Consider the following 27191-nt stretch of genomic DNA (forward strand, 5'->3'; position numbering starts at 1 on the left):
ATTTGGTCAAAAATGGTAGAAATAGAGTACATTTTGGAATTTTTTTTCCAAAAAACCCGCGTTTACGGGTGAACGGAAATTTTTTTGGGGGTGGGGGGGGGTCATTCGAAAAAATCCATGCGTCGTGCCAAAATTACGGTCATTTTAATATTTGAACGGTGACGGTCGGTCAAGTGGTTTGAACGCCATTAAAAAAAATAGCTAAAAAAAATTTACTATCCAGGTTTTTGCTTCGCAAAGCACAATCTAATAATATAATGAAGTAAAAACTTTTTCTTTCAACTAAGAAGAGATTGTGAACACAGATTTCCTTTTAAATGTGATTTATTCAACTGGTCATATAGAGAATAACAAGACATACAACTTCTGGACGGGGGTTCACAACCATCATTGGAAAATAATAATAAGGCATCTAATTTGTCATTTATTTGAGAAAAAAAAATACAATCAGTCTTTAGTGCATTTGTTCAAAGATAAGTCATTCATTGAATGAACGAAGCGTCACTGAATGTCTCATCATTTTTTTTGGACACATTTCATTCAAATAAAGTGTTCCATAATTAAGAATGCCATTTGCATAAAATCACTCAAGGAAAAAGGTTTGGGAGCTGCCCGGGTGTCCTTTAGTAGCCAGAGGGCGGGTTTGCTAAGTGGACGGCGGACAACCCGCTTTTTTGTGCCCGTTAAGTGTTCCACACAGTTCCGTCAAGGAGAATCGGACAGGAGGGAGGGGAGACACGTGAGTCGTTACGCCGCAAGTGTGTGGCACGGAAGGGAAACGAGAAAGGTGTTATGGACATCGAGTTGCGCCTCGGAGTTGGGATTTGAATTTGTAACATGGCTTTTACACATTTCAAAGCACTCCAAATTTTCTTTGACACTTACATATTTTCATATGTTTAACATCAAAATGATGAATCGTTAAGAAATAATACAAGAAAATGAGCAAAAATTCATATTCAAGTACTAAAATAGTGTTTGAATTTCTAATGGATTTTTAAGCATCAAAATTAAACTTAAAAATGGAAGTTTGGAAAGAATAAAGCACCAACAAAACAAACATCCGGCTCAAAAATTCAATTTCTCGTATCAAAATGGAGTCTGGATTTTTCTATTTAAACCACAACATGAACCTTCACAATAAGGAAACCCCTTCAAATAGGTTGGAGTGTTGTTCAAAAGCAAAGTATTGGAGATGAAAATCAAAAAGTCTCATTTACAAATTCCAATCGCAACTCAGGGGGACGGACGGGAGCTCAAAGCCGGCGCGTTCACTTGAAGAAAGCCCGCACTTGGCGGCCTTTGAGCGGCTGCGGAGGACGGTAGTTGTCGACCATGCAGCACTCGGGCTCGCCTTCGGCCGAGAAGAGCAAGCTGCGGAATTTCTCCATCTGCGGAGACAAGAGACGCATTGGTGTCCGCCCGGTGTCGTCGTCAATCAAAAGCGTCCGTCGCCCCCTCTCATTGCGTTCCAAGCGCCGGCTACAATTTCACTCACTTTTCCTTCGGCTATTTACGCGACTTCAAAAAATGCGCGCGTCGAGTGTCATACCGTTTTGCGCCTCAGCAAGCTTGGCAGCACTGAGCACCACTATGCAAAGTGGAATAAATATTAGGCTAAAAATAAGCAACACTCCCAAAAAACTATTTGCAGATGTTTTTCTTCGTTCTCATTTAAAATATTTTCAATAAATAAATAAATAAAATGGGAAAAAGTCAAATAAAATAAATATGCATACAGTTTATATGAAATAAAAAGGTAATAAAACAGATAGGACATGATAATAAATTAAACAGATAATATGATTTGTGTTTTCTAAATTTGAAACATTTTCAATAATTTAAACAAAGAAAATACTTATTGTTTAAAAAAAAAAAAAAAATTAAGTAAAATATACTGTATATGTACTAGATACTCCAATTTCAGGTGAAATTACTCTGGGTCTTTGCTGTGTGGAGATACAGATCTTAGCCCCGCCCAGGTTGGTTTAGGGACATTTTGGGGACAATATAAGGTCACTTCCTGTTGATTTGGGGACATTTGGGGGACACGTCCTGGTCATAAGAGGTCATTTCAAGTTGATTTGGGGACATTTTGGGGACATGTCCAGGTCATATCAGGTCATTTGGGGGACATGTCCTGGTCATATCAGGTCATTTGGGGACATTTGGGGGCGTGATCTGGTCATATCCGGTCATTTGGGGACATTTGTGGTGCGTGTCCTGGTCATATCAGGTCATTTTGAGACATTTAAGGGTCGTGTCCTGGTCATATCAGGTCATTTGGGGACATCTGGGGTGTGTCCTAGTCATATCAGGTCATTGAGGGATATTTGGGGGGCGTGGGGCGTGGCCTGGTCATATCAGGTCATTTGGGGGACATGTCCTATTGATATCTGGTCATTTCCTGTTGATTTGGGGATGCATGTTTTTTTGCCATTGAAAATGAATGGGAAATTTGGACGTCTATGGCCATCAATGGCTTCAACTTACATTTGTGTCAATGGAATCCAAGTACATTGGCATCAATAGAATCAACAAACATGGCCGTCAATGGCATTGACATCCAGATGTGTCAATGGAATAAAAATACATTGGCATCAATAGAATTGATATACATGGCCATCAATGGCATCTGACTAAATTGGCCTCAATTTAATGTTAATGCAATTGGAAATGAATGGGGAAATTTGGACGTCCACGGGCGTCAATGGCATCAACTTCAATATGTGTCAATGGAATCGGGGACATTTGGGGGACACATGCCATTGAAAATGAATGGGAAATTTGGACGTCCATGGCCGTCAATGGCATCCACTTACATATGCGTCGATGGAGTTTAAGTATGTTGGCATCAATAAAATCGAAATACATGGCCTTCAGTGGCAAGGACGTGCATAGCCCTCATTTGCCACTGTGTACTTGTGCGTCAATGCAATGCGAATGACATTGGAAATGAATGGGAAATTTGGACGTCCATGGCCGTCAATGGCATCGAATTACATATGCGTCAATGGAATCCTAGTACACTGGCATCAATAGATTCGACATACATGGCCGTCAACAGCACCAATGCACTGTAAGTTCCATTGGAAGTGAATGGGAAATTTGAACGTTGCATCTCATTAAAAATGAATGGGAAAATTTTTGGGCAAATTTCCGGGGAGACGTATTTTTTTCCCCCAAATTCTGTATATAACTTTTATGCCCCTCACCGTTCCGGAATTTTTGATTTGGTCAAAAATTGTAGGAGTAGATACATTTTGAAAATGTGTTTTTTCTTCTTCAAAAAATCGGTGAAATGTAGGCGTTCGAAAAATTCCCTGCATTGCGTGAAAATTCAAGTCGTTTCGATATTCGAACGGTGCCGATCGGTCAAAAGGTTCAGGCTGTGCGGCGCGCCAAAGAAATCCCATTAAAAAAAAAAAAAAAAATAGAATTTTACTGTCTAGCAATGCAAAGACCCAGGTAAATATTCATTAGAGGACAACGTCCCTAGCAGTACAACGTTACCTGAGTCGAGCTGACGCCGATAGGATCCTTGCAGACGATCCAGGTGACGCTCTCCAGCAGAGGGGGCGTGGTCAGCGACCCCTCGTACGTCCAGTAATCCAGTCTTGCGGGCAGGAGGCAGCTGGGGTCGAAATTCTTGAACGTCGTCTGCTTTCCCTGAGGAACGAAAACAGAGCAAACCGTCAAGATTCCTGATTTAAGACCGCACGGTCATCATCACGACTTACTTTCGTCTTGATGGCGCCAAACGCGTCCAGAACTTTCTGGAGATGCGCGTTTTCACCACCAATCTGATGGAGGAAAAAAAAGTGTTTTTTTTTTTTTTTAATTTCCAAATGTAAAAAAAAAAAAAAAAAAATGTTTTTTTTTTTTTTTGCACGAACCTGCAGGAAAACGCCCACGACGGCAAGCCCGTCAGGTTTGCCGGCAGCTTCGCCGAAATCGGCGTATTTGGTGTTCCAGTGCACCAGATGGAGCTGCCAAAATGACAAGAAAACAGTTTATTGTCATGCTGCTTTTTTTTTTTTTTAAATTGTAATCTTTACCTCGGCAGGGTATTTGTTCCCGGCTACCGTGTGCTCCGAACCCCTGTCGTCCGATGCTCCCCAGTGGAAGTGGAACTGCTTGAGCCGGTACACGCCCGAGACGGGCCCGCCCGTCAAAACTGGTGAGAAAGACGTCCGGGTTAACCAGTGTTGTTTGTGGCAGCCCTTTTCATTTTCATCAATTTTCGTCAGACGATTATACTTATTAGCTTTCGTCTTATTTTAGTCATTTCAAAACGTGTTTGTCTAGTCTTTGTTGACGACAACTCAAGACTAATTTTGTCTAGTTTTAGGTGGCGTTTCCTCAATGTTTCTGTCTGTTAAATCATAAAAGTTTTACTCCAAAAATAAATAAATAAAGGTTTCCAACTCTTTCGAATGAACATTGATAGACGAGTACAGAGACTGCTGGCCAGAAATATTGGCACCCCTGCAATTCTGTCAGATAATGCTCAATTTCTCTCAGAAAATGATTGCAATTACAAGTGCTTAGGTAGGAATATCTTCATTTATTTTGCTTGCAATGAAAAAACACAAAATGGAATGGAAAAAAAAAAAAAATTGTCATTTTACACAAAACTCCACAAATTGGCCAGACAAAAGTATTGGCACCCTTTGAAAAATCATGTGATGCTTCTCTAATTTGTGTCATTAACAGCACCTGTGGCACATAACAGGTGGTGGCAATAACTAAATCACACTGGCAGCCAGTTAAAATGGATTCAAGTTAACCCAACCTCTGTGTGTACCACTTTGAGAATGGAGAAAAGAAAGAAGACCAAAGAACTGTCTGAGGACTTGAGAAGCAAAATGGTGAGGAAGCACGGGCAATCTCAAGGCTACAAGTCCATCTCCAAAGACCAGAATGTTCCTGTGTCTACCGTGCGCAGTGTCATCTATAATTGTAAAGCCCATGGCACTGTGGCTAATCTCCCTAGATGTGGACGGAAAAGAAAAATTGAGGAGAGATTTCAACGAAAGATTGTGCGGATGGTGGATAAAGAACCTCGACTAACATCCAAACAAGTTCAAACTGTCCCTCGGTCCGAGGGTACACCAGTGTCGACCCGTACTATCCGTCGGCGTCTGAATAAAAAAGGGACTCTATGGTAGGATACCCAGGAAGACCCAACTTCTGACCATTGTAATCATGTTTGAGGCAATGCTCGAGCGCGTCGTTCCGCGCATGCGTTAAATGCGTAAAATATTTTTAATTAAAAAAATTGATTACCGCCCGTTAACGCGATAAATTATCAGGTTTGTTAGCTGTTTGTGAAGTTTTGTGCTATGCTACGTTCACTTACATCCTGTGCGACTCCTTGGGGCTAAACCCCCCCTGCTATTAAAACCTAGTGATGCCCCTGACGGCAATCAACGGAAACATCGCACACTACTGCACAATGAGTTAAGGAAAATTGCCGCGTCACGTATTTCATATTTAGCATGCAGTGTGCGTGACTAAATGTCACAATGCGAAGATTGGAGTGGAAGCGCGGACGTGTTGTGTTGAGTATTCTGCTGGCAGCAGGAGATTATGTAACCTTAATCTCAGACGTGCGTGTAATCTGGATAGGAAGAGAGGCTGCTTTAAAAATAACAAATTGTCCTGCGAACCTCTATTTGTAAGACAGACAAAAAACTGAATGAAAATGATTTTTTTTTTTCGCAGTATTATGACTTTATTCTTGAGATATTTTAAGTCACACTGTTAAACACAATTTTTGCATTAGTTTAACCTCATTTTAACAAAAGTAAAATGTAGTCATACAAATATAAAACGGTAACATGTGTTTATATAATGTTCAATGTATCCTTTTTGAAAATGTATAGCTATTTTTACTTCATTTTACAATGATTAGGATGGAAAAATGTTGATTTAACAAAAATAAGATGGAAAATTAAACAAACAAACAAACAAACAAACAAACAAAAAAAACTCAAAACTTTCTCACATGACACTATTTCTTTTTGCAATATTTTGAATATTTTTGGATTTTTCACAATTTGACAGTGATAATTCAATTACTGCTCATTAAAATCAAACAAGCATTAAAGAAAGCAAAGTTAAACTACTTTCACATTTGCCTACAGTCATATCTTTTAAACATTAAAACCAAAGGCGGAGTTTGACTTCTAGGGCAGGGGGGGCACAACATGTTGATGACCCGAAACGTATTGTCAGCAATAAAATTAACTTACAAGAATATTTATAACAATAAGTTGACAATGAGTGTTTTTTTTCCCCCATCATTCTTGAGGGGAATTCTAAATCAGGCTGCTTAGGAAATACTTTTCGCCAAGATCGTCCTCCATTGAATATGGCACGCCCGCCGGTGTCGTGCCAATGTAGTTACCCCAGTCAAAATTTGTATCCCCTGGGCGGAGCCATATGGAGGTAGATTTGTATCTTTAGTATTCAATCCCCCCCCAAAAATTGCTTCAAAAAAAATAAATAAATAAAGTTGCTTCAATCAAAATATATATTTTCAACCCAAAAAAAGTCACTCCAAAAAAAATAAAAAAATGCGTTTGAATGCAAAAATACATTTGAAACTCAGAAAACAACAACAACAAAAAAACTGCACGTGAAAGCTATTTCTCTCGTTTTTTTTTTTTTTTTTTTTTTTTTTTTGGATTAAAGCAACTTTTTTGATAGAAGTAATGTTGATTTGTGTTCGGGCCACATTTTGGCTAGGATATTTTTGTCTTTATTATTCCATCAAAAAATAAGTTGCTTCAAAAAATATATATTTTCAAAAGGAAAAATCACTTCAATCAAAAAAAGAAAAATTTTAATCATAGAAAAAGTTTTTGAATGCGAAAAAATATTTGAGATTGAAAAATTTGCATTTGAACACTGAATTTTTCATCGAAAAAGTTCTCTTTGATTGAAGCAATCCTTTTTGTGTTTGGGCCATACTATGGATAGGACATTTGTGTCTAAATCATTCAATCCCCCAAAAAGTTGCTTCAATCAAAAAAAATATTTTCAATCGAAGAAAAAAATCATTTGAAAAATAAAATTGCCCTCCCCTAATTTTTTTTTTCTTCTGAAAATTCTATGCAAAGCAAATGACCGTCGAAGGTGCTAGTCACATGATCTGTTCAAAAAATAATTTTGACCCATTATAAAAATATATTTTGTGTTCATTTTATTCATTTTTGTAGCATTTTAGTGCTTTACAACTTTTATATATATATATATATATATATATAGGAAAGTCAATTACATGCAATTACACTTTTCGGCCACCAGGCCCCCCTGGCCCCTCCTTAAAATCCGCTTATGATTAAAACTTATACTACTGATGAGAGCTGCAACTAGCGACTGACAATATTTACACCATAACACATAAAACCAGTAATACTTTGACAGTGGCATCATAAGACCAAATGAACCACCATGAAGCTTGAACCAATTGGCTGCAAAGCTTCATTGCTTCAAGACGCTTCATTTGGCCATCACTGCTCCTTTGGGGGAGACAGTCATCCTCTATTGCCACCTGCTGTCAACACTGTTGTCGTCCAACATGCCTCCTAGCATGCATTGCAGCGCTACAAATGTAAATAACAATCAAAATTCATGTTCTGTGCGAATTATTTCTTCAGTTACTGTTCCAGTTGTTTCATGAATTACTAGTTATGGTATTTGGTAAAACTTTATTTGACAGTGGCTTCATAAGACAGTCATAAGACAATCATAATCATGACATGACACTGTCATGAGCATTAATGAATGCTTATAACATATCATTTAGTGTCATCAGGCAAATGATCTCGCTTTTGAATGGATGTAAAAGAGCCGAGCTAAGCATAAATGGAGTTAGTGACATAATTTGCCCGATGACACTTAATGACATTTGTCATAAGCATTCAGTAATGCCCATTATAGTGTCATGACAAAATTATGACGGTCTTATGACAGTCTTATAACCCTACTGTCAAATAAAGCGTTACTTATTAACACAAATAAATAAAAAAATAAGACGCACTGGACTACAAGCCACAGGATTCAAAATGAGGGAAAAAAAGCAGCGGCTTATAGTCCGAACATCACGATTTTTTTTTTTTACATTTTTAGATGAACGGCACTAAACACAAATTTAACTTCCATTGAATTTTCATTTCATTTCAACTCACTGCCTGCCATTGACGGGGTTAGACATCCGATTAAATTCGACCAGGAAGGACGAACGAATCCTCCCAATCAAAAAGGATTGGACGTCAAACGCCGTCAATGGCAGCCAATCGACTGAACTGTCATCACTGCGTCTGCTACGATGACATCACACCGCACAATAAGATTACAGCATAACTCACCGGAGGCGTCGTTGTCATCCAGAAAGGTAACCTGGAAAGAGTGTCCATTATTGAGAATATCCAAGCAGGTACTTGGGTCGTACTTGAGGCTGAGCGGCTTAAGCGCCCCGTCGTAGTCCGCCAAACCCGGATTGATGTCGATGGGCGACTGGCGGGGGCCGTCGGCGATGGGGAAATTGGCGACCCACTTGTCCGGACCTAGATAATGATGTAGGGAGAAAAAAAAAGATGGTGATGATGATTACAGAGGATGAAGGTGAAGATGGCGCTCACCATTGTTAGCGGCGTACCCCCACGCGTGAGACATGTCTGATGGATTCTATACAGCTTCGACACCTGACAGCTGCTTGTCGCCTTATATATATATATAAACACGCTGACCCCCCCCCCCCACCTCCTCCTAACCACGCCCCCACCCCACCCCACTGGCCCTCCGCCCCTGTAGCAATGACCAATCTCTCTCTCTCTCTTTGTGAGATAACCTCTCTCTAATCTAATCCAACGAGGCTACCCGAACCGAGTCCGACGCGTACGTGGCTCGGTACTCCCATGTCCTCGTCCGCTCCATTCAAAGCCGCATTCCGTCTTTCATCAGGTCGTCTTTATGACACCCGACCTCCATCAACGCCGAAATAAATGAGAAATTGGCAAAATGAGAGCAATGCAAGCAGTCAAAATGTCCACCGAGAAGCGAGCCCAGTGCACGTGACGTCAAAAAGTGGGAAGAATGACGTGTTCCGAAGACTTGACCTTCAACGGAGGCTGACGCGTAGCGGAAATTGTCGGAAGCTATAGGTTTGCAATGAAATGCACGTTAAGATAAAATATCTACGGTGCAACGGCGCCATCTGCAGGCGTCCTATCGAAAAATACATATTGACATCAATATCTCGACGTCATTTAGAAATAAATCTCAGAAAATCAAAGGAAAAGGTTCCGAATATTACACAAACTTCAGAGGAAGCAGATTTTATTCCCATTTTATGATTGAAGAGCCCTAACACATTCAGTTTAAAAAAAATTAAGTAATTGAGAAGAATAAGGGCATCAATTTATGAGAAAACAGTGTGCATGAAAAAAAAGCTGTCATTTGACGACGATGAAAATGTTTCAGTGTAACTAATTGATTTGAAAAAGTTGCAGTTACATGCAAATAACTTGAAACTATAACCGGAAACTATGTTTCCCACTTCCTGGACTTTTCACTTTACGCAAATTAGTACTTTCAAAACATCAACTTTCCAACAACACACAAACTATTAATAGTTAACTCCATTAGTGTTACACTAAAACGTTAAAAACTGACTTATAAGAAGAAAACGAGAATTTAAACCCAAATTAACGATCAACAATGTTTTATTTGCCTCGCGTGTTCATAAAACGTGTACTTTTTTCCCAAATGAAAACCAATACAACAACGTAACATCTAATTCCTTGTGTTACAAAGAAAAAAAACACTAACGAGCGTACATGTTAATTTTATAAAGTAAAAAGGACTAACCTGAGTCGAAATCCTCACGTCCCTGCGTCTCATGTTGATGATGTCATCACGAATGGACTCGTAGCTGTCGGGAAAATAAACAAAGAACATCGTGCGCGCATGCACGCTACGGCAAGTAATTTTTTTACGGCTAATTTCGTTAACAGAAGCATTATATGGGTTATGAAGATTCTTATTTCAAGAAATAACAGCGCAGCTTGATATGAACACAAAAAAATATGTATATTTGGCTAATTTTTAGCATGTAGCCAAGCGTGTATCCAGGTTTCGTGTGACGTTCAAGCTAACTAGGAAAATAAGTCAATAATTGAAACGTATTGTGCGGCGCATAACGTAAACAAATTGTTTTCAATGTACTGGCTCTATTATTATAATATAAAATTTTAAATTGTCATATTTGAGGCATATGTCGGTGTTGTTTTACTTTGTTGCTTAATTAGCACACCTGGTAAGTCATTTGCAGCCATTGAGTAGGAGACGAACTACCACACTATAACTGGCATATTATCACATAGGACACACAAAAACAACCTTCCTATTGTTCTGACGGCTATAATGTTATTTCATAGCCTTACTGAGGCGTGACAGACCAATCCAGTGACCTCCAATATATTGTAGGGCATTGTTATTCATATCTTTATTTTGAATCTGTACTTATTATGCCTATGTATGTATGCTAATATGTCTTGAATGTGTGTTAACAGGCAACATGGGTAAAAACAAACAGAAAGGCAAGAAGCAGGCAAATGTCTTCCAAGTGGCAGCAAACAAGCACTTGAAGGCCAGAAATAAAGCCAAACCCATCCGGACATCGCTCAAACACGTAATGTCCATTTTTCCCCCTTGCTAAGTGATTCAATAAAGATATTTAACAGTATTTATTCTGGTGTTTTTAGATCAATGCGGTTAAGAACGAGAAAGTGGAAAACCTCAACCAGATGTTCTCAAAGGTTCAGAAAGATTTGAGTGGCGTTTCCAAACAAGCAAAGAAACCTCCGCAACAGGTGAACTCTTTGTATTTTTTAATGATATGTTAATATTCCTCATAATGCTTATAAACATGATTTTTGCGTCTTTTAAGATGGTCAAAGAGCAGCCAAAGGAGGTGGTAAACGTTGACAGTGCGGCTCAGCTTTTCTCTCAACTCTGAAGGATTTCGATTTTCATGGACGTCTCATCTTTAACATGTTTGACAATTTTTTTCTAGCTGTTGTAAGACTGTAAATAACTCAAATAGTTGTTGAAAAAGTTTCCATATCTAATTTAACAATAATAATGCTAATCAGGATGCAAAAACACAATTAAAAAATTTGTAGTTTGAAAATATTCTGTTGCAGATTTTTTTTCTTTGAATTTCAAAGATGAAATTTAAGAAAATGCTCAAATATGGGTTGCAAAACTTAATTTCTGGACGACATTGTCACTTGGAACATTCATTTAGCTGCACTTCTAGTCGAGCTCAGTGCTGCCACCAGGGCTGTTGTGGCAAAACCTGGTACTACTTAAAGTGCGTATGACAGGATTAAAAAAAAAAAATCCTAAATAGCATTATTATGTGAATTAGAATAATATTTTGAGACGATTCGATACAACGATTTGGCAAAGCGCAGATGACTAGAAATTAGTCTTTTAATGTGCTGTTTGGCCCCTGCCCATAATTATAGCGCTCTAGCGTCCCCGACAGGAGGATGATGTCGGCAGGGTCATGGTTTCATCTGATTTAGAATTCGGCCCAGTGAGGGGGAATTATTCAGAACGAAGAAATTGCGACAAAGAGAGCTGCAAAATGTCATTGTTTCAATCGCACTACTCCAATATTTTTACAGGATATTCTTCTTATCCAAGTATTTTTCCCCAACGCTAAATAAATGGTATGGTCATGACAAATAACAAGTCTTGTGCTAAATGGAATATGAAATATGCATTTATTCAGTACCACATGGCAAAATTACTCCATACTGGTCAAAAAACTGTCGACATTGTGCACCTTTATGCCACCGGAGTTCTTCCGGCTTTTGTCATTTCCCTGCCCTGGCTTCGGAGATGGAGGAAAGAGCGTAAACAAAACAGGAGGCGTGACAGCTAGCCAACATGCTAACCCGAACCAAGTGATGTTTCAGATCATTTCACACGGCAGCGGGGTTGTCGATTGTCATCGCCGATTGGCAACCTGCCTGGCGGCGAGCAAATTACAGCTCGTCATTCCCCCACCGCGGGCAGGAGAGCTCGTTTGCGAGGAAGCAGCTGGAGAATGAAACCGGCCGATGTCGGAGAAGTGCGTAGCTGCCACATGGTCAACACCAATATGGCGGAAATTAATGCTTGAAATTAATGCTTAACTACACGGCGAAGACGTAAACAGTGAGAGAGCGGCGTGCAGATGTTGTGTGCAGCTAACAAGGCAGGATGTGTCTGAGAAGAACTTTTCTACATGTCCGTCCATGATCAAATGTAAGTAAATAGTCCTTTTTTAAAAGAAAGTTTAATGTTTTAACACAGTTATTTCTGATGGGGTGGAAAATTTGACAACACCGGGCACACGAAGAGGGCAATAAGCCGAGTATAGCGCTCCCCCAGCAGGGGGGTGTGGGACAAGCTGTCGGTCGTCGGCCGAGTGGCATTCTCGGTGGACAAGGAGCATTTTAGCCACAATATGCAAGCCACCTCCGTATTAAAACGTGTACCATGATCTCAGTATTTGACATTATACAAAATACGATGTTTACATAACTTTCCCGCAAGTCCAATGGTCCCACAGTTGTCGGACTTGTTTTGGCCATTCTCCAAGGGGGAACGGGAACTTTTTGAAACCCAAAACGGCTCACACGCCTCTCCCTGGTGCAGCAACAAATCCCTGCAGCACATTTGGCTGGCGTGATGGGAAAAATAAATTAATCTGCAAAATCAGCTGAATCCACAGTCCATCTTCATGCTATTCAGCATTGGTGTATTGTGAGATGCTGACCTGGGTGACGTCACATTTGCACTCGTCCTCAACTCGAGACTGGAGCCGGGAGTCACTCAATTTCATGGTGCGGGATTCAAAAATTGAATAAATGATTGCTTTTACACACATCCAAGCGGTCTACTTCATTCAGGAGCACAAAATACAAAATAAACATGCATTTTGGTGTCATAGGCACTTTAAAGGTGCTCCTAGTTCACTGTACTGCAGCCATTGTCCACTAGGTGATGCTCTTAACCAGGTTGTCAAAATTTCATGGGGACTCGCTATTGCATGAAGAATTTGAACGCTATAATGCGAGATTTATTTACAATTTTTCTCATTAATTGAACAAAATGTCCAAATCTAAGACAGTGTTGCCATTAGTCACTTCTTAGAATAAATCAGAAGGTGGAATAATCAAGTTCATGTCCTGTCAATGTTTTCAGTAAGAATTTTAGTGTGGAGTAGATGAAGCGACACAAAATTCAACGTGACACAAATTTTATTGACTTAATTGGAACAAGTAGTTTTATATACACAGCAACGTTTCTTTTCCTTTCAACAGATGTCATTTAAATATTTTCACTGTAGTTTGTAGATAGACTTAAAATACAAAGTACAATTAACATGCCTTTTGATAAAAATATTGTACAAAAAAATGTACATTTTTCTGTACAATGCTTGTCCGTCTCACTTGAAGCATTTTTTTTTTCATTGAGCTGCTGTTTCCATGGTGACCACTTCAAAAGGGGATAAAAAAAAACATTTAATGTAATCTTGAGTTGCGTTGCTAAGGTGTGGCTTTACGCAAATATCCGTTTGTTGATTGATTTGAGAGATGAGTGCCTGTAGCGTGACCTTTACCGGAAAGAGATTTTGGCGGAATTAACAGCAAGAAGTCAGTCGATGGCATTTCCCGCTAAATAGCTGAATGTTGATGTTGGTTAAATTAAAAAGCACAATAATGCGTGCATCTTTTTAACTCTTTGTGACAGTATAAATGTGCAGAATAAAATATGTAAACATGTATTTTTTCTTATTTTAAATAAGGATTCATGGCTTTAAAAAAATGCAATACTGCATAGAGTGGTAAAAAAAAGTAAACCTTTTGGAATTTCTCACCAAATGTGATCTGATCTTTGTCAGAATCACACAGATGAAAAGTGTGGTTTAACTAAAACCACGTTAACATTTATAGGTTTTTGCATTTAATGAGTATAGTATGCAAACAATGACAAGGGGGGAAAAATAAGTAAGTGAACCATCAAATTTAATATCCCCCCCCTTGGCAGCAATAACTTCAACCAGACGCTTCCTGTAGCTGCAGATCAGTCCGGCACATTGATCAGGACTAATCTTGGCACATTCCTCTCTACAAAACTGCTGTAGTTCAGTCAGATTCATGGGATGAATCGCTGTCTTTAGGTCATGCCACAGCATCTCAGTGGGGTTCAAGTCTGGACTTTGACTTGGCCACTCCAGAACGTGTATTTTGTTCTTCTGAAACCGTTCTGAAGTTGATTTACTTCTGTGTTTTGGATCATTGTCTTGTTGCAGCATCCAGCTTCAACTGTCTGACAGCCGGCCTCATGTTTTCCTGCAAAACTTTTGAATTCATTCTTCTATTAATGATTGGAAGTTGTCCAGGCCTTGAGGTAGCAAAACAGCCCCAAATCATGATGCTTCCTCCACTATGCTTCCCGGTGTTGATGTTGGTGAGCTGTTCCATGTTTCCAATTTCCACCTGTCCTTGAAGCGTCGGCCGTCACATTCAACTTTTTTTTTGTTGATTGTCGCCATTTTAGAAAATTGGAAGTAGAGGGTCACACGGAGTAATGTTGCTTAGCCCTTAAATACCTGCAACATGAAGCAATTATCAGAAAATCCCAAAATTTGAAAAATGAGGTCCTAATGAAACCTTTTTTACAAATTAGTCAAAAGAAAAGTCAAAAGGAATATGTGTAATAAGTGCTCTAATATCTATAACCCATGCTAAATCATGTTTTTTTCTCATGGAACCTGCAGATTCATCTTTTTTTTTTTTCAAAAAGAAATGTCAAAATTCTAAATTAGTCTGAAAATCATGAAATTTTAGGTGTATCAAATGCGATACATTTGGCAATACAGGGTTAAAGTGCTGCTGTCTTTTAGTGGGTAAATGAGCAGCAGCATTTCGTGTGTAAGCTACTTCATATGCTGGTTGCAGTACTGCTGACCAATTTATTAAGTCTGTGTGCGGGCCAGATGTTATTGATTTTATGACAGAGGCTGGGGGCCGGATGAAATTTGACCACGGGCCGCATTTGGCCCCCGGGCCGGACTTTGGACATGTCTGCTCTAGGGTTCTTTTTTTACCTTTCTGAGTATTCTGTTCTGAACTCTTGGCGTCATCTTTGATGGAAGGCCACTCCTTGGGAGAGAAGCAGAAGTGCCAAACTCCCTCCATTTGTGGACAACTTCTCTGACTGTCAATTGATGAACATCCAGACTTTTAGAGATGGTTTTGTATCCTTTCCCAGCTTTATACAATCAACAATCCTTGATCGCAGGTCTTCAGACAGCTCTTTTGATCGAGTCATGATGCACATCAGACATCAGATCTTAACAAGACAATTCTTACCAGCTGTGTGTTTTATAGTGGGCAGGGCAGCTTTAAACCACTCATCAGTGATTGGGTACACACCTGACTAAAATTGGTTTCAATTCCTCTAGGTCTCCTAAGGTAGAGGGTTCACTTACTTATTTTCCCCCCTTCTGTCATGGTTTGCATGCTACCCTCATTAAAATGCGAAAACCTATAAACATTTGGGTGGTTTTAGTTAAAGCAGTTTTTACATCTGTGTGATTTTGACAAAGATCAGATCACATTTTATGGTGATTTTATGCTGAAATGTGAGAAATTCCAAAAGGTTCAGATACTTTTTCATACCACTGTATATGTCATTTTTTAGTTTATATATAGTTTAGTTTATATATAGTTTAATCAGTTTATATTTGACTACTGTTTTCTTGTTGAATTTGGTTTGCAGTCCAAAAATTACAGTATTACTAAACCATTAATAACATGAATCAAATATGCGAAATGTAAATTTTGGTGAGGACAAAAAAAAAATATATTTTTTTGGCACGTGTTGACATCTCAAGTATTGTAAACAAACACCCCCATACGTGTCAGTGACGTAATAGGCCAGATAAAATGAGACCGGTGAATTGGTGAATTTTTAGTTTTGGCACCTGTTAAAAGACATAACTGAAAAATAGATCCAGTTTAGGCCAAGTGTGAGGTGAAATGCAGAAGACAACCTTCTGCTTCTTTCTCTAACTTTTCTTCTCATCTTATATTGGATCCATTTGATTTTCATCCAGTCTCTTCCAGTCCCGACCGGAATTTTTTGGCGTCCTGCGGTGACAAGGCGCAAAATTATTTATGAACGCCCCACCGATCGTACATTGTATTTTTCTGTCTTTCGACCAAATGGGATGTAAATGCTTTTTGATATTACTTTCAGACTATTGTGCCAAAGCTATTCCATAACGCCATTGCCTGCCATTGAGAGATGTCCAACTCATTTAAGATGGGAGGACTGGCTCATGTTTCGCTGCTATTGACGGCGCGAGACGTCTGATCCATTTTGACTGCAGTCGAAGTCAATTCGACGTCCACTTGAAATGGAATGGATGTCTAGTGCCGTCAATAAGTTTGTCTTTTTTTTAAATGCAAAATGGAATGGACCTAAAGCCCTGTCCATGGCAGCCAATGAGCGAGATAACTGTTCGATGTGGGTGAAATAAATAAATAATAGAAATGAAATGAAAAATGCTAACCTGGTCCTCAGTTGTCGATGTCGGAAACGTGGTTTTCTATCTGCAAAACAGAAGGCAAGTTCTGAAAACAGCTTTCAACAAGTGAAATGAATGGACTTTTTAGAATTTATTGCCAATTCTGGAGAGGAAAAAAGTCAGTGCAGTGCAATATAAAAAAGGAAATGTCTTTAAAATCCAGATTAAGGCACTCTTAAAGTGATCCTCGATCTTTATGACAAGTAATTCTTAAAAGATAAATATTAGTATGAGTTATAATAATTTGATATTAAAACCCCTCTTAATGTTTTCGTTAGAGATGTCCGCCGATCGATCGGGTCCGATCACGTCATTTTCAAAGTATCGGAATCGGCAAAAGAATATTGGCCATGCCGTTTTTTTAATATATATATGTTTTAATTAGGGCTGTCACACGATTAAAATTTTTAATCGAGTTAATTACAGCTTAAAAATTAATTAATCGTAATTAATCGCAATTCAAACCATCTATAAAATATGCCATATTTTTCTGTAAATTATATATATATTCTGTAAAATAATTTGTTGGAATGGAAAGATAAGACACAAGATGGATATATACATTCAACATACGGTACATAAGTACTGTAGTGGGCATTTCACTACTGTCATTTAAATCTGTCTATGCTGTCCTCACTCCGAAGCGTCTACTTTTTCCAAAGCTAGAACGACGCCTTGATAATCAGACTTCTTCCTTTTTCATCTGATTTATTGATAAAATGGCCTCAAACCACTGTCCTCTTTAGACCGTCGTGAAACTACAAAAAAAAAAGTACACAAGCATTGCATTAGCAACAACGTTGCGTATACAGGTTCACTAAAAATAAACAAAAAGCGTCTCATACAAAAAATATAACATTTCGCTTACTAACATAATATGTACATTATTTACAACAACCATACTTACGGACAAATCTTGTCCAAGGATCATATAAGCACAACATTACAACGTAGGCGTCAGCCCGAGACGTCGTGCAGCCATATTGAACTGGCAAGAAAGCAATAAACCATGTCGCAAAGCGACCACAAGAGTTCGCTGTTAGACAGCACAAAAAACCTTACTGTAAAACTTAACAAAAGGCAGAATACTGTCTGAGCGGGACATGTGCGTTAATTGCGTCAAATATTTTAACGTGATTAATTAAAAAAATTAATTACCGCGCGTTAATGCGATAATTTTGACAGCCCTAATTTTAATTAAATCGTTTTCTAATTGTGTTTAACGTTACAGACATAATATGTTACACTCATCCAGAGACTTTAGTTTAGGCTTAAGGTAGGGTTATCAAATTTATCCCGATAACCGCGGTAATTATTTAAAAAAAAAATGTAGCACGTTAAAAATATTTAACGCAATTAATGCATGAGTTGCACGACCCACTCGCGCATTGTCGCACTCTATCTGTAATGGCGCCGTTTTACCTATATAGAGAGATAAAAGGCAGCGTAAAATGAATAGAGTGAATTTTGACAGCCTTAGGAGCCTTTTTTTAATTGGCTAATGCCTTACAATCCCTCTCCCTATGATTAGAAATATCATGGGAAGCAATGTGGGGAAGCAAGGTAGCAATTGATCTTTTTCTTAGCACCTTACGTTATTTCCCAACGCAGAGAAGATATATCAATAGGTATCACGACGCACAGTCATGGTTCCACTTCCCATCATGCATTTGGGCATGGCAGGTATCATTTACTGAAAGCTCAACAAATACACTAGATGGCAATATTTAGTCACAATATACAAAGTCACAAGTCTTTCTATCCGTGGATCCCTCTTACAGAAAGAATGTTAATAATGTAAATGCCATGAGGATTTATTGTCATAATAAACAAATACAGTACTTATGTACTGTATGTTGAATGTATATATTCGTCCGAGTTTTATTCATTTTTTTCTTAATGCATTGCCAAAATGTATATGATCGGGAATGATTGGAATTGAATCGGGAGCAAAAAAAAAGCAATCGGATCGGGAAATATCGGGATCGGCAGATACTCAAACTAAAACAATCGGAAGCAAAAAAACATGATCGGAACAACCCTAGTTTTCGTTTTAATAAAATTTCTAAAATTATTTTAAGTGATAGGTCGCCATTCTTGTTATGTCGCAGTGCGTGACGTCACCGGGCCGAACTTCCAGCGTGTCACTCTTAGCTACCCCAACAAGTCGTCGGTTCCGCCCTTCCAATTTGAACCAGATGGGACAAGTGAAGAGCGGGACAGCACTGTCGGTCGTTCACAAGAGGAGCATCAAAGGCAAAATGAGAACAGGAAATACAGTACCTTATAAGAGAAGAATTGGGCAAAACTGGTGATGTACTCACTGCAAGTGCGTCTCATCGACAACGGAGCGAGAGCGCGTATGCTGTTGAGAACTCCGTTTTTTGTTGGCAGATCTTCAAGTTAAGATACTGCGTTTTCAAACTTATCCCAGTATTATTATCTAGATTGTTAGTGTCTAGAGCTGTCGTATGCTTTACATACAGTACAAGCCAACAGTTTGACGGGAACAAATCCTGTGAGTGTAATCCATGTCTTGTACATTGTAACGCGTGGTAGGTAGGATACGTGCATAAAAGTACCAAAAAGGGGAGAAGCTTCCACTTATGCACATTTATTCACAAAAAAAAAATGTTTTCACCTTGACCACTCGTCACTCGGGAAAAATCGAACGGGAGATCGACAGACGGATCGGCGCTGTGTCTGCAGTGATGCAGACTCTGCACCGGTCCGTCACGGTGAAGAGGGAGCCGAGCCTAAAGGCGAAGCTCTCTGTTTACCGGTCGATCTACGTTCCTACCCTCACCTATGGTCACGAGCTGTGGGTCGTGACCATAGGATACAAGCGGCTGAAATGAGTTTCCTCCATAGGGTGTCCGGGCTCTCCCTTTGTGATAAGGTGAGAAGCTCGGTCATCCGGGAGGGGCTCGGAGTAGAGCCGCTGCTCCTCCGCATCGAGAGGAGTCAGATGAGGTGGCTTGGGCATCTGACCAGGATGCCTCCGGGCATGTCCCACTGGGAGGAGGCCGTGGGGCCGCCCACCCCAGGACCTGCTGGGCAGACTACATCTCCCAGCTGGTCTGGGAACACCTTGGGATCCACCAAAAAGAGCTGGATAAAGTGGCTGGGGAGAGGGAAGTCTAGGCTTCCCTGCTGAAGCTGCTGCCTCCGTGATAGCGGGAGAAAATGTATGTACGTAACATACTTCTAGCTGCTCTGCGATTGGATATTGCCTATCATTCCTGGCATCCAATTGGCTAAGAGGGACCTCTTCATTTGCCCCTCGTGTTCTGAGAAAAAGCTTCCAATCCAATTTTGCTGCTTTGAAGATTCGTTTAATTAGAGTGACGTTGTAATTGTTTGTTTTGAAAGTGTTACATTTAGTTTTATTAATTTGGATGGATACACTGCCCTCTAGTGGCAACAGTGAACATGACAATTCATCGAACATGGTTGAAACCAGCTGCTCCCTGTTGAGACCTACATAAGGTATGTTTTTGTTTGAGCTAATATGATTGTTTATGCATTTGTTATTTAGTTTAGAATATTAAGCAGTTTTTTGTGGGAATATGTTTTTGAATGATTTGATAAGAGCAGTGTAAATAGTGTTAGCATTTAAGCTAGCTGACTTTTGCAAGCCAATTATTCTTTTGTTGTGCTTAGATCCTCCTTTATTATTATTATTTTTTGTATTGTTTGAGGCTAAGATCGAGTATTTTATTTTTAAATGCATTTATTACCATTCTGCATAGTTTGAAGAAACACTCAGGAATCTGATTTTGTATTCGCATTTAATCTTTTTTCAAGAGTGTTAAGAGTGTAATCTTAGCAAGCCAAAATAAATATTATTGCAAGCATAAACACTTGTTTATTTGGTTTACTTATCCTAAAATTTATTTTGCAACGCATTAAATGTTCGTAATTTGATGACTCAATTAGTCCAACTAATTGATTACCTAAATAATCGATAGCTGCAGGCCTAGAGTGTATGAACTATTATTCTTGGTTTTTGACGTCATGGTCGCAGTCTATCGCTGTCAACATGCCAATAACCTTAATGCATTTTTTTTGTTTCAACAAGTGCCACGCTGGTGAATATTTCTTCTACTAGGGACAAAAAAGTTTTTTTACCAGATGATGAGCGCCTTCCTCCTCCTCTTCGTCTTCGTAGTCGCCGCCGTCGCTCATCTCGCCGGCCTCGGCGTCCGTGGGCGCGCCGCCTCCACAATCCTCGCCAGAGTTTTCCGCCGCATCAGACTCGTCCTCGTAATTCCGTTGAGCGTCTGAATGTGGCAAAAGTGGGTTAGAAATCAATGGATCATTATGTCAAGTTTGGGGCGACGGACGGCGACTCGCCAGACTCGTCTCGCTGCTGCGCGCTCTCGATTTTGTCAAGACGGAGCAGCAGGGCGTCGATCTTGCTTTTGATCTGAGTCAGCTCGCGTTTGATGGTCTGCAGCTGCTCCGTCTTCACTGCTGAGGAACAAAAAAAGGCAACTCATTGTCATCCAATCATCTTTGGAGTCGGTCCATCTTAATTGTCTTTAGAGAGGGTGCGGGGGCTAAAAACGTGTGCTTTCTCTAATTTTCTTCGAATTAAAAAGTATATGGCGGAAAACAAAGTTTTTTAAACAGGAGGTGAGAGCACGCGAGAGCAGAATTACAGACGCCATGACTTTAATGAGATATTATGGCGTACTTACCTTGTTTCGATTCAAAAACTCCATGTAGCATGTATCACCGAGTGTCAAGACAGCTGTGAATGGCCACAGCTGGATTTTGGGGGTGAAACATGGTCATATAACAAGGGTCGCGATGCAGAAATCGCAGACATCAAGGAGTGGTCGAGATTTTCTTTTTCATATATTTACCCTTTTAAATGTTTTTTTCCAATTTTTCTTTGTTTGGATTGGATTATTTATCATCTAACACATCGGAGAAAATGCGACAGTAACAAAACAAAATACAATTAAGTGACAGTTATGAGGTAGATATCCGTGACTTTTCTACAGATGCCATTTTTTTCATTGTGACATAATTTGTTTAAAGGTTTGAATTATGTGAGTGAATCATTTTGTTTCGGACAAAATTCCGGACGTGCCGATACTGGAACTGTGCCGATTGGTCCAATGGTGCGGACTGCGCGGCGTGCCGAAAAAAAGCGGAGAATAAGATGAATAAGAAGAATAAAGTTGCAGAACTAATTAATTACCTTCGTTTTATGGCTGGGTTGAAACAAAAGCGGTTGCGCGACATCTGTAAATGGGGGTTCTCAGGGTAAAGCAGACAAATTAAAAATAGTTCGGGGGCTTAAAATGCCAGGAATCTGCTATGTTCTATCAAACATAACAGTTATTTTGGCTTAAAATGCAGCAGTTTCTTTTAAAGAGGAGTGCAAGAGCAGAAACGGCTTTTTCAGTTGTTTGTTTTCCGCCATATACATATACATATTAGAGCTGAAACGAATACTCGAGTAACTCGAGCTTGAAAACTGATCCGAACAATTTTATTCACCTCGAGGAATCCTTTAATTTTGCCAGCTCTAAGCATCACGCTTTGCCCGGACTACTTTTAATGCGGGACAACGGGCTGATGTCATGTGCGTAGAGGAAGAAGCGATTAAAAAAATATTAAAAAAACCTTTCTGCAGCCGACAACTGCTCAAAACTAGCCCGCATGATGCAGTGGTAGCAGGTAGCATCTGATGCATCTCATAGATATCACATGTATGTTGAACTAGATGCGAAATGACAGAGTCAGCGGTGTTAGTAAACAGCCGCCATCTTAAAGCAGTACACTTCTGGGCGCTCATAAATAAGATTAACGTTACTGTCACTCGCTCACGTAACGTTAGCCCTGCGGAGGGCTAGGTTTCTATTAAGACCACTGTAGATGCGTGGCTAACGTGTCTTACAGGCTTGATTTAATCTGTGACGAGGGTGAGCTAGCTGTCAATTTTAGCTCAGTAGTCATTGCTGGATAAAACACCAAGTAGCTCTGGCCCCTAATGTGCTCCAGTACAGCAGGTATCATACTGTAACGTTGACCCGCTTCGTTAGGTTGCAATTATTTCTTTTTTGGGAACTTGTGGAACGACATCAATGACAGGAAGGCACGTCTCTCGCTCTCCCGCACCTCCCTCACCCCCGCACGTCACGCGGTGCATTCAGGAACGCATGCAAATATCCCCGCCATATTATAACCTGATATGTTACAATACATTTGTTTTGAACACTGCAAAAACTCAAAATCCTATCAGGACTTACAGTTTAGACTAACTTAAAACTTAACTACAACTTAAAAATGGCTTGACACGAACAGAAATTCAATTGAAACACGTGGGAAAAACACCTAACTTTTAAGTGATGTGTGTGTTATCAAGCGTAATGGCATTTTTAGGTAAGAAATATAGATATATTTTATAAGATCTAAAAGTTTCTGGAGTGGAAGCGGTGAATTGGTCTTTTTTTTAATTCTAGTCACATCTGAGAGGCAATTGTTGGCTGTTTTCAACAATGTACATCGAAAATAAAGACATTGATTGACTGAAAATGGTTCAATATTAGATGAAATGTCTTGTTTTCTATTGCATATTCATAATTGCTCTTCACCTAAAAATATATATGTTTTATCCGATTACTCGATTAATCGATAGAATTTTCAGTCGATTACTCGATTAATAAAATATTCGATAGCTGCAGCCCTTATACATATACATATATATATATAATTATTAGTCACTTATTGTCCTTTATCGCCACTGTTCACAAGTGCTGTCAAGTTTTCCCGCTACCCCGATTATAACCCGCTCCGCCTACTCCTTTTTCTTTTGTATTTTCCTTTGGCAAACTGGATCATTTCGTTACCGGCAACTAGTGGATTCAACCGTGAAGGAGTCTGTCAGAAAAAAAAAAAAAAAAAAGCAATGTTACTGCTCGCACATGTGCAAGCAGATGAAAAAAATACTCGCAGTGGCTCTTAATTTTAGTTGCGAAATGCAACCATTTGGTTGCTCATTGCAGCCCTGCCCCAGTTGGTGTGTCTGGAACACTGCCAGTGTGATAAGTTTTGTTTTCAGCTATAAATAAAGGCCTCTTACTTCATGAAAGCATTCAAATCACGCCACATTTTTGCTTCCCGCATGACAAACCCGGAGATTTGGGCCTCCCCGCTGCGTCTGTTTACCGCTTCTTGCCTCATTTTCCTGACACCTACTTCCATTTTTTTGGGTTGGGGGGGACAAAACGCATCAGGGTGGTCCACACCCTCCCTTCCGCGTATCACATAAACTATAAATTAGTAAGAAGGTCTCGTTCTTCCCCTTCCAAACCCCAAACGCTTTTTGACAGCCGTCAGATTGCAGAGCGCTCGCTAAACAAACCGCCAGAGTTCCATCTGGTAAACTAAACTTCCTTCCTGCCGTTGTTCACGCCACGCCATGAATAAAACATACCGCGCGCATTTTAATCCCTCGCCGGAGCTTATTGGGGAAAAAAACAGAAAGAAACTTACACAAATGTAGCAGTAGATGGATAGGAAACTTTTTTTTTTGAGAGACAGCGAGAACCAAAAGTTGTATTTGTCATGTGGCAAAATTGATTTTGCGAAGTGGCATTTTTGGGGGGGTATGTCGCATTTTTTGGGGGTATATGTCAGTTTAGCAGGCCATGCACATCCATGCCATTGACAGCTATGCGCTATTTTCCATTCATTTTAAATGGCAGAAAAACGTGTGGCTGTGATTTTTGACCATACACTTTACATTAGAGTGCATTGACATTCAATTGGCACCTAAGTCAGGCTATGCCATTGACGGCTATGCACGTCCAAATTTTCCACTTATATTAAAAAGCAGAAAAATATCTTTGGCTATGATTTTTGACAATACACTTTACATTACAGCGCACTGACATTCAACTGGCCCCCAGGTCAATGCACTGTAATACCCCACACCCCAAAAAATATGCCACATGGCAAAATCAAATTTGCCACATGACAGAAAAAATGCCACATGGCAAAATTAATTTTGCCACATGGCAAAAAAAATGCTACATGGCAAAATTAATTTTGCCACATGGCAAAAAAAATGCCACATGGCAAAAAAATGTCACATAAAAAATGCCACAAGGCAAAGTCCATTTTGCCACATGGCAAAAACAAAAAAAAATTGCCACATGGCAAAATCGATTCTGGCAAATGGCAAAATAAATAACATGGCAAAATCCATTTTGCCCCATGGCAAATACCACTTTCGGTTCTCGGCCCTGCTGCTTTTTTCGCAACACGTTTCATGCACAAATTTGATTTTTGCCCATTATGTTTTTTCTGTTAAATTCGTATAGGGGAGCGGTCGCAAACTTGTGGCTCAGGGGCCAATGGCAGCCTATGGAACAATATTTTGCGGCCCCCATTTGACATCCAATTGTAGTACAGCTGCAACGATTAATCGATTACCTCAAGTAATTCGATCAGAAAAAATATTCAAATTAAATTTTGCTCCTTCGAGTATTCGTGTAAAGTGGCGTTCTAATTGTTTGTTTTGAAAGTTTGCATTTTGTTCTATTGATTTTAGCGGATACACTGCCTTCTAGTGGCAACGGTGAATATGACATAACTCATTTCACATGGCTGAATCCAGCTGCTCCCTGTTAAGACCAACATAAGCACAGTTCTTGTTTGAGTTAATGTTTTTTGTAACGCGTTTGTACTTTAGTTTTCAGGTATATTTAGCTGTTTTTTGGTGGGAATATGTGTTTGAACCATTTGTTAAGCATTGTTAAAAAAAAAAAAAAAAATATGCATTTTATAGCATTTAAGCTAGCAGACTTTTTTTAAAGTTACCCAGGTGTTCTTTTGGCGCACTTAGATCCTCATTTATTTATTTTCTTATGCAGTTTGAGGGTCAGCTCAGGTATTTTAGATTTTTATGTTCCTTATCCGATTACTCGATTATTCGAACTAACTAGTTCATTGATTAATCGACCACTAAAATAATCGATAGCTGCAGCCTTAACTTGTAGTATCACTGTTTCCTGCGCGTATCAAGAATTTTATATCAAATGGTCAATTATTTAAATAGTACTAAATTTTAAACCAATGATAATAAAGAAAATAGGAATAACGCACGTTTGACGGCGGCAGAGCAGGAGGAGGACGAAGTAGGAGGTCTGGAGGACGTGGACGATGACGAAGAGGACGTCTTGACGGGGAAGGAGGCCTTGACGCGGCGCGAGGACGCCGCTAGCACGCGCGAACGCTTCAGGGGGATGACGGCACGTGGGGGCGGAGCCACTCGCCCGTGGTAGTCCAAAAGCCTAAGATAGTACAAAGGTTTTTAACCATGATAGACATCCGTCCAGTGGTCCAGCAGTGGATTTAAATGAGTTCATCACTAGTAGCCAATCAATGAAATAAAACGTGTTCTTTTCTATGGCCAAGATGCAATGAGATCCAATCCATTTCATTCGCTGTCACCCTCCCAATTCAATTGGATTGGATGTGAGTTTTTAAGAGCGACATATTTTGACGTCTATCACCGTCAATAGCAGGGAAAGAGTTAAGGAACAGGACTTTAAATGTTGATAAAAAGTAAAAGTAGAAGCATAATATGTCTCCTTTAAAGGGTACCACAGATAGAAATTGAAGGAATCGAAACCCTTTAGCTAGATTGCCGGAATCACACCAACCGAACCGCCGGACCCTTGCTGGTGCAGCTCCAGCGATCTGGGCCGGCAAGATACCGACATCCCGGCCAAAAGGCTAAACCCTGCGCTTTCACCTTAGTCTTAACCCCTTGTACCGACTTTTTGAAAGCTGGAAAAAGGTTTCAAAGCACAAGTTGACAATTTATTCAGGTCGACAGCTATCAAACGGCAAGGCGAAACAGACTCAGGTGAGGAGCCAAGGTCATCATACCACAAGTCAACAAAAGGTTTCTGAGAAAAATAGCCTTTTGAAGGCTCTTGTGGGGCGGGCTGTGGGCAGGAAGAAGGGTGTGGTTAGGATTATTGTCTGTTTGTGGATTGGACAGGAGGATTCGGTAGTTACTGTTGTCAGGGCAACGAAAGTGTTTGCCACCTCAGCGTCAAAGGGGCTCTTGGACTCTTGTCAGTCATGCTATCCGTTGGATATCAGGCGTTCTCCGGTGTTCCTTGTGTTGGAACAGGACGTCCCGCCATTGGTTCTGGAATGTCCAGGAGAACTGATTGCGGGAGTTGGTGGTGCAGACATGGGCTTGTCAGCGTCAATCTTGCTCAGTCAGTTGCATGAGGCACACGTTGGGCTTCCATGTTAAAGGGTGTCATGTATCTCTTATAAGCTATATTCTACTTGTTTTCCTTAAACTATGATATAAGTGCTATTTACTTTATATAGGGTATGTTAGAGTAATACAGTGCCTGGCAAAAGTATTCGGCCCCCTTGAATCTTGCAACCTTTCGCCACATTTCAGGCTTCAAATATAAAGATATGAAATTTATTTTTTTTGTCAAGAATCAACAACAAGTGGGACACAATCGTGAAGTGG

General features: G+C 39.8%; 3 protein-coding genes across 7 annotated transcripts in view; 1 reads left to right on the forward strand and 2 right to left on the reverse strand.

The window, feature by feature from the left end:
• Positions 1-306: 306 nt before the first annotated feature.
• LOC130908497 (carbonic anhydrase 1-like) lies at positions 307-8790 on the reverse strand. Its single transcript, XM_057823958.1, has 7 exons — positions 8652-8790; positions 8379-8576; positions 4059-4177; positions 3897-3989; positions 3741-3803; positions 3514-3669; positions 307-1391 (listed from the first exon to the last, which is right to left on the reverse strand). Exons 1-7 carry the CDS (start codon positions 8683-8685, stop codon positions 1272-1274), a joined length of 783 nt encoding a protein of 260 aa, XP_057679941.1. The 5' UTR covers positions 8686-8790; the 3' UTR covers positions 307-1271.
• A 1102-nt stretch (positions 8791-9892) lies between these two features.
• On the forward strand, positions 9893-13852 carry rbis (ribosomal biogenesis factor). 2 transcript variants are annotated; one of them, XM_057823964.1, is made up of 4 exons: positions 9893-9990; positions 10584-10702; positions 10776-10883; positions 10961-13848. In XM_057823964.1, exons 2-4 carry the CDS (start codon positions 10589-10591, stop codon positions 11027-11029), a joined length of 291 nt encoding a protein of 96 aa, XP_057679947.1. In that variant the 5' UTR covers positions 9893-9990; positions 10584-10588; the 3' UTR covers positions 11030-13848. The 2 variants fall into 2 exon arrangements, with proteins under 2 accessions (XP_057679947.1, XP_057679948.1); XM_057823965.1 differs by lacking the exon at positions 9893-9990 and adding an exon at positions 10358-10493 and having other exon boundaries at positions 10961-13852.
• The window catches only part of LOC130908498 (RNA-binding Raly-like protein), an 83368-nt gene continuing 69487 nt past the window's right edge, over positions 13311-27191 (reverse strand). For 3 of the 4 annotated variants that reach the window (XM_057823962.1, XM_057823959.1, XM_057823963.1), the window contains 5 exons: positions 25793-25980; positions 21023-21142; positions 20798-20949; positions 16652-16691; positions 13311-16226 (listed from right to left, as the gene is read on the reverse strand). In XM_057823962.1, the coding sequence (XP_057679945.1) occupies positions 16659-16691; positions 20798-20949; positions 21023-21142; positions 25793-25980 (493 nt within the window). In that variant the 3' untranslated portion in view covers positions 13311-16226; positions 16652-16658. The remainder of the gene's footprint in view (positions 16227-16651; positions 16692-20797; positions 20950-21022; positions 21143-25792; positions 25981-27191) is intronic. The other variant, XM_057823960.1, reaches the window with a different exon arrangement.

This window comes from Corythoichthys intestinalis, chromosome 20 (genome assembly GCF_030265065.1).
Source record: "Corythoichthys intestinalis isolate RoL2023-P3 chromosome 20, ASM3026506v1, whole genome shotgun sequence".
NCBI lineage: Eukaryota > Metazoa > Chordata > Actinopteri > Syngnathiformes > Syngnathidae > Corythoichthys > Corythoichthys intestinalis.